This window comes from Aotus nancymaae, unplaced genomic scaffold (assembly GCF_030222135.1).
Source record: "Aotus nancymaae isolate 86718 unplaced genomic scaffold, 86718_ANA_hifiasm-v0.15.2.pri h1tg000008l, whole genome shotgun sequence".
NCBI classification, from domain to species: Eukaryota; Metazoa; Chordata; class Mammalia; order Primates; family Aotidae; genus Aotus; species Aotus nancymaae.
Window position 1 is genome coordinate 6,306,486 of NW_026988419.1, and position 7,803 is coordinate 6,314,288.

A 7,803-nucleotide genomic window follows, 5' to 3' on the forward strand; every position below is an offset into this window, starting at 1 on the left:
TTTGATTTTTTGCATTATATATAAGGGTACTTACTATGTGTTATTTATTATTGAGGAAATAAACATTTGAGTAAATAAATGGTGTACACAATGAATAAGCAATATAATAATAATCTGTAACTCAGAGAAAGGTTGGAAAGAATTAGCACTTGGCAGCCCACGGAGTATGATCTAATACCTTAAGGAAATGCATTTTTAACACTTTAGCAAATAAGTTAACAAAAGTCTACCTTTTCTCTCCACTACCTTGTTTGTAAAAAAGTAAAAAGATTCAAAGTCTTTAAGCTGACTACTAAAAATTCGTTGGGATGCTGTACAAATGGATCTGGAAAATAAAGTACAAAATTGAAACATGTACATTTGACTGCTTTGCTGTTACAAAACCGCTAGGCCAGAGATCCCCTCACCCCACTGGGCCCTAGACCAGTACCAGTCTGTGGCCTGTTAGGACCCAGGCCAAACAGCAGGATGTGAGCAGTGAGCGAGTGAGCATTACCTCCTGAGCTCAGTCCGCCTCCTATAAGATTAGCAGCAGCATTAGAGTCTCATAGCAGCACGAAACCTATTGTGAACTATGCATACGAGGGATCTAGGTTGCACACTCTTCAGGCAAATCTGACTAATGCCTGATGATCTCAGGTGTAACAGTTTCATCCCGAAACCATCCTCCTCGTCTGTGGAAAAATTGTCTTCCCCGAAATCAGTCAGTCCCTGGTGCCAAAAAGCTTGTGCAACATTGATCTAGGCAATATGTTCATCCCTCTCATGATTACTGAGCTCCAATACGAGCAAAAGGCTGTGCCACATGCCACGAAGAATAAAAACAAAATAAACAGAGTCCAGGAGCAGTGGCTCAAGCCTATGATCCCAGCACTTTGGGAGGTGAGGCAGTTGCATCACTTAAGGTCAGGAGTTCAAGATCAGCTTGGCCAACATGGTGAAACTACGTATCTACTAAAAATACAAAAATTAGGTGGGCATGATGGCACATGCCTGCAATCTCAGCGACGCAGGAGATTGAGGCAGAGGTTGCAGTGAGCCAAGATCTTGCCACCGCACTCCAGCCTGGGCTTCACTCTAGCCTGGGCAACACAGTAAAACTGTGTCTCAAAAATAAAAATAAATAAACAAAGATGCTGCCAGAAATATACGTGTTTCTTCAGTGATTGTTTCCCATAGTATCTTAGTAATCTTAATTTTCCCTTGATTGTGTATTATTCAATAAATATAATTTCCAAAACACTTTAGGTAAGAAGCCTCTTTTCCTCAAATTCTTCAATATTTAAAAGGGCATGCTTCAAATGATATTAGTATTATTTACTTAGATTATATATTCAATCAACAGAAACCTTTAAAGCGCTCAGAACGTTAACTAGTTTAGTTAACCGTTGACTTAGTTCCTTCTCCCGGCCAAAGAACTATGGACTTCACACAGTAAATGAAAGACAAAAATTGTCATAACTGAGTCAGCTGAAAAGCACATAGTCAACACCCACTCTTCCCAAAGCAAAGAGCTTATGAGTTAATAAATATGACCAAGATGAAAAGGAATGTCCCATGTTTGATTAGCCATGTTATTAGTATGTGCATTTAGTTTTTGAGAGTGTAGGTAGGGAGATAGCATTCAGTAGATAGCAACAAGACAATGCCCCTGACCTATATGCTATTCAAAAGAAAGTAGGAGGGCGAAAATTGGAGGATTAGGAGGCAAAACGAAACTCTATATGCAAAAGGGATAAAGGTAGCACCGGAATGATTCAGTGATGAATGATTTTTTCCTATCTGGTAATGTTATTGAAACACCTACATGCTATTCAGCAGTATGTTGGAAACTTGCATATGATATGGCTCACCAAAGATTGGAATTCAGAAATTAAATGTCAAGTGTGCTAAGTAATATGATCTCATTATAAGATAATCATTAAGGCAATAGTTGCGAACATGAGTCAAGAGCATTACCTGAATCTAAGATCGATATAAGAATCCTAGGCTTTTAGAGCTGAAGTAGATCAAAGGTCACTTATCTGACCCTTTCACATTTCAGAAAGAGTTTGAGGCATTCTGCCTAACACACATCATCTCATTAAACTCAGTTATTTAACAGAAACATTAATGTCATTTTGTGCACCAGGCTCTGCTCTGGGTACTAGAGATAAGGCGGAAACAAAATAGACAAAGTTTCTACTTTCATCAAGCTTTTATTCTAGTAGGGAAGAATAAACAAAATAAATGAGTAAAATAATGATGAGTTGGATTAAGAAAGCCCCAAGGAGAAAAGACAAAGTAGGGAAAGGGGCTGTGAAATATCATGAGAAGAAGATAGGAATGCTCAGAAGGGAGTCATCTAAGTCTTCACTTTACACACTTTTGAGGAAAGAGTTTAAAAATATGGGGCACTAGCGATACAAATGTCCATGGGTAGATTATTCGAGGCAGAAAGAACAGCAACTGCGGCTGTTCTTGAGTGGGGACACGCCTGCCCCATCCAAGGAACACCAAGAAGAGGAGTTCTGCTGGAGGGAAAAGCAGAAAGTGGTGAGGTCAGGGAAGCAACAGGGGCTGAGATTTTGCGGGGCCTTGGAAATCGTGGCCCTTTTACTTTAAGTGAGATGAGAAGGCATTGGAGGGCTGGAGCAAGACAGTGACATGATCATATTTACATTCCGACAGAGCCATCCCACTCCAGGTAGACTGAAGTGGGTCGAGGGAGGAAGGAAGCTTTCAACCTAAAAAGAACGGTAGCGGTCAGGTAGAAGAAACTGTTGAATTCTGTATATGTTCTGAAGCCAGGACTATCAGGATCTGTTATTGGACCAGATGTGGAGTGTGAGAGAGAGGAGACAAGGAAGAGTCCAAAATGTTTGGCATGAGCAAGTGGAGAAATGGAGCTGCAATCTGCTGACCATAGGAGATCCCCATATGAGATGCACGGTAGACATTCAGATGAATTTGTCGGGTGGGCAGTTAGGTACTCGGGACTATGCAGGATGGTTTTTTTTTTTTTATTTTTTGTTTTTGTTTTTTTGAGACAGAGTCTTGCTCTGGCGCCCAGGCTGGAGTGCACTGGCACAATCTCGGCTCACTGCAACGACCACCTCCCAGGTTCAAGCGATTCTCCTGCCTCAGCCTCCTGGGTAGCTGGGTAACAGACCCGCACCACCACACCTGGCTAATACTTTTTGTACTTTTAGTAGAGGTGGGGTTTCACCACATTGGCCAGGCTGGTCTGGAACTCCTGACCTCAGGTGATCTGCCCACTTCAGCATCCCAAAGTGCTGGGATTACACATTTGAGCCACCGTGCCCAGCTTCAGGATAGTTTTTATGCCTTGAGAATGGACAAGATTGCCTAGTGTATGAGCATAGATAGAAAAGAGAAATCCAAGGTTAGGTTTCTGGGGCACTCCAACATTAAATAATCAAAAAGAAGAAGAGGAACCAACAAAGTGGACAGAGAAGAAGTGACAATGAGACAAATGAGACACAAATAAAAATAGAATCTGTCCTGGAAGCCAAAGAAAAGTAGAGTGGTCAAATGGGTCAAATGCTGCTGTCAGGTCAAGACAGGCAAGGACTGTGGCTTGGCCAGTGGATTAGCAATGCGAATGTTACTGGAGATCTTGAAGTGGGCAGTTTCAGTGGAGCAATGAGGGTGAAAACACAATAGGAGTTCAATCCAGAAGGGAGGACAGCAACTGGGGAAAGCATTCTTCCAAAAAGCTTTCTTTACTCTGAAGAGAAAGAAGCAAGCAAGATGAGCAGATGGAGGGTTCTACTAGACCCGTAAAGTGGTGCTGTTGTCACCATGTACCCACGGTTTGATAGAGTAAAACAAATTGCCCAAGTTTTTTTTTAATCGTATATGGTGAGAATCAGTTATTCTGAACCGAGAGCCCATATTCTTAACCTACACTCCACAACAAAGGGATGAAAGCAAGAGCTTCATTTATTCGTACACCTATGGTAACCAGCATAGGCCTATGGGCAAGAAGGGCCAAAAGAAAATTGCGGAATTATGGAATACTTAAAGGAAACAGACTATTGGTCTTAATTTTAAATGTTCTATATACTATATACCCATGTCTAACTTAAATTTCTTAGATACTCTCTGCCCGGTGCAGTGGCCCATTCCTGTAATCCCAGCACTTTGGGAGGCCGAGACAGGTGGATCACTTGAAGTCAGGAGTTCGAGACCAGCCTGGCCAACATGGTGAAACTGTCTCTACTAAAAATACAAAAATTAGTTGGGTGTGGTGGTGCACACCTGTGATTCCAGCTACCTTGGAGGCTAAGGCATGAATATCATTTGAATCCAGGTGGTGGAGGTTATAGTGAGCCAAGATTGCACTACTGCACTCCAACCTGGGCAACAGAGCAAGACTCTATCTCAAAAATTAAATAAACTAATTAATAAAATAAAATAAATTTCCTAGATACTCCCATATATATTGCTTTCTTATGTTATTTTAACTTGAGTTCTATGAGGGAGAGAAAATGAGTGTCTTTTCTACAATTGCTAACTTCCAACTGGAGAAAGTAGATGTCCAGGCTCCATCTTCCAGGGAGGCAGAAACAGTATCCCTTGAGATTTTCAGTATTTATTCTCAGTAATTTCCATACCTGACCTCTCATCAAATACATCCATTTATCCATACATTCATTCAACAAACATTCCTGATCTTCTATGTCCCTAAATTTCTTCCAGAAGCAGAGGATGCTACAATGATTAAAAAAAAAAAAAAAAAAAAAAAATCTTAGTTCTCATGAAGTTTACATTAAATGGGAAAGAGGCAGACATTTGAAACATAACAAGTAGAATTTTGAATGGTGTCAAATATAATTTTTAAACACATTATGGCATAAGAGTAAAATCAGTGCAGGCTACTTTGAATAGGTGGGAAAGGAAAGTCTCTTCAGGTGGTTGACATTGATTGAAACTGAATGAAGAAAAGGAAGCAGCTTTTTCTAGCTCTAGGGAAAGCTGGGTTCAAAAAAAGAACAATGAGCAAAAGACCCCCTGAAGTCTTAGAAGAACAAGCTAAAGAAGTCGGAAGTTTTAGAAGTCAACAGCACAGGATGAGCCAAATCCCATGGGGTGTGGATTGATTCTTAAGTATGATGGGAAGCTATTGGAGATCTTGAATTCAAATCCCACTGCCTCCTAGTGGCAGATGGATTGTAGGAGATGAGGGTGAAAACCAAGAATCCAGTTAAAAAGCCACTGGAGTAGCCCAGCCAGAGGGAATGGAGGGTCCTCCCAAAGACTAGGTTGGCAGCTGGAAGGGACGTCAGATGAAACACTTTGTGCTATAGAAAGAGGGATAATCTGATGAATTCACAGAATATTTTGGACTTAGAGCTGGCAGAATGGATAAAGGCATGCAAAAGGGGTGGGGTGGGGGCAGTGAGTGATCACAAGAGAGAAACAAAAAGCGACCACCTGACCACCTAGGTTCTGTCAAAAAACAGGCGGGGTGATGATGCCATCTACTGTCAGGGCACAGTCTGAGGAAGCAGCAGGATTGGGATGGGACTGGAAGAAAGAAATCATGAGATCTCTGTGCAACAGACACTTCGAAGGAGATGCTGACCAAGCAGTTGGATGTGTTGCTGGGAAAAGTGTGACATTCAACCTTAAATTCAAGTCTCACCCCTCATAAAGCTATTCTAAACCAAACCGGTCCAAAGTATCTTAACCTCCTTTGAAATCTTTATGACACTTCCTATCCAAACTTCACTGGGCAAGTGTATCTGGTTATCTTCTGCCTTGTCGCACGTTTTGCAGATGTTCCTATTTTTAATGTGAGTTCTGAATTAGAAGCCAAGAGTTCCACTCCTATTTCTGTCCCTAATAAACTGGGTGATCAACGGGTGTCACTTATTCTTTAAAGGTGACCAAGTCCTAAAATTAGAGTTAGGCAATGATTAAGTAATTAATATATTGCTTAAGTTACTAAGTGATAGGTAAGTAATTTATTTCATCATTACTTCACTCATTGGCATCAAGGATTATGAACTTCTTTAAAGGTCCATGGCACAGAGCACAAAGCGTGTATGCAGTAGGCACTCAATAAATGTAGACGGACTGATAAATTCAACTCTTTAAATTCCTAAAAGAGTAGTTGTTAAAGTTTAGAGGAAGAGTTCAGCATCTGAAGGAATGAGGGGCCCAGGTTGGGAAGTGCCCGACTTCCTGTCCCACCAGGGGACCCCTCCTCCCCCACGCCCCTCAGTCCCCGCGACCTGCTCCGCCTCAGACCCTCCCAGTCCGGGAGCCCAGGGTCCCACGTGGGGATGACGGGGCCGGGCCGGCGCGTACCTGGCGGGTAATACCGCAGCAGGAAGCTCTTGAGCTTCATTTTCTTGCTCTCCAATGCCGGGCCGATGGGCTTCGTAGCCCTGGAAACCGCTAAACAACGGCGGGACGCGGGTGCGCATGCGCAGGTTGCACCGCGCGGTCCTGGAGCGCGGAGCTGGGAGATCCGGCCCCGCGGGCTGCTAAGGGGCGACGCGGATTCCGGCGCGCGGGAGGCGAGCGTTCTGGAGGTGCCTGAAGTGAACGGGATGAGGGCACCTCAGAGGAGCTAGGCATGGCCAGGAACCGACGGCCTAGACCACGGCTGGGCCCATGCACTGTTTTAGCACACTGGGTTTCCCAGAATGAAGGGTGAGCGGAAAAGCCGCTGCTGGTTACCACTCCAGGGCCCCAGCCCATGCCCTGTGCTTGTCCTCCCAAAAGAAAAATGACCTCGGCCGGGCGCGGTGGCTCATGCCTGTAATCCCAGCACTTTGGGAGGCCGAAACGGGCGGATCACGAGGTCAAGAGATCTAGACTCTCCTGGCCAACATAGTGAGACCCCGTCTCTACTAAAAATACAAAAAATTAGCTGGGTGTGGTGGCGCACGCCTGTAGTCCCAGCTACTCGAGAGGCTGAGGCAGGAGAATTATTTGAACGCGCGAGGCGGAGGTTGCAATGAGCCGAGATTGCGCCACTGCACTCCAGCCTGGCGCCTGACCACAAAGCAAGACTTCTGGACTCTGTGCCATACATTGCACTAAGCGGTGTATGTACACGTACGCATATAATCCTAACAAGGTGTGAGTTATGGGCCACTTCTTAAGCAGGAAGTAACTGAGAATTAGAGAAAGTGGAGAACTACCAGAGGTCGCAGCCTAAATGAGTCGTGGAGGCCGGAATGAAAGGCAGGTGTGTCGGAAGCTACACCAGAAAGCCTACACCTGTGCTCTCAACCTGGGCTTAAAGCTCTCCAGGCCTTCATGTGGCCTGTCCTGTTTCTTCCCAGCATCGTTCTTTGCCTGCCACGTTTCCATCAGGAAGCTGCGGAGAGAAAGAGTCAGCCAGTCCGGCTTGTCAATTTCCTTTAAGGAATTTGGACTAAATTGGAATTTCTCAAACTTAAGTAATTACTGTGTTATCTGCACAACTATGGGCCATATCGCTCCTTACCACTTCCAGAGATCCATACCTAAGTTTTCTTTAAGTTCTTAAAATGTCTCTAGATTGACTGGCTAATTTTACTTCACTTTTTAAAATGTGATTTTAAAAATTGCCTTTACTTTTACAGTTACTGGCTGTTTACTGAAAATCGTATGAAATTTAATTCCACCTGTGAATTTTCTATTTCTAAATTTTAAATTATTTGAAATTGTCAGTAAATAACCAGTAACTGTAAAAGTAAAGGCAATTGTTTAAAGGTGTTGAATTGGTTGTTAAGGGCTGAGGTGGAAGGATGGCTTGAGCCCAGGAGGCAGTGGTTACAGTGAGCTGAGATCACCCTACTG

The 7,803-nt window shown here is 43.5% G+C and overlaps 1 protein-coding gene across 3 annotated transcripts in view; it reads right to left on the reverse strand.

Moving 5' to 3' along the window:
- DAW1 (dynein assembly factor with WD repeats 1) overlaps positions 1-6,415 on the reverse strand; it is a 54,393-nt gene extending 47,978 nt beyond the window's left edge. Inside the window, exon 1 of one of the 3 annotated variants that reach the window (XM_012445837.3) lies at positions 6,319-6,415. In XM_012445837.3, coding sequence (XP_012301260.2) covers positions 6,319-6,358 — 40 coding nt within the window. In that variant the 5' untranslated portion in view covers positions 6,359-6,415. Of the gene's footprint in view, positions 1-496; positions 654-6,318 lie in introns of those variants that run through there. The other 2 variants (XM_012445838.2, XM_012445840.2) reach the window with 2 other exon arrangements.
- Positions 6,416-7,803: the final 1,388 nt, after the last annotated feature.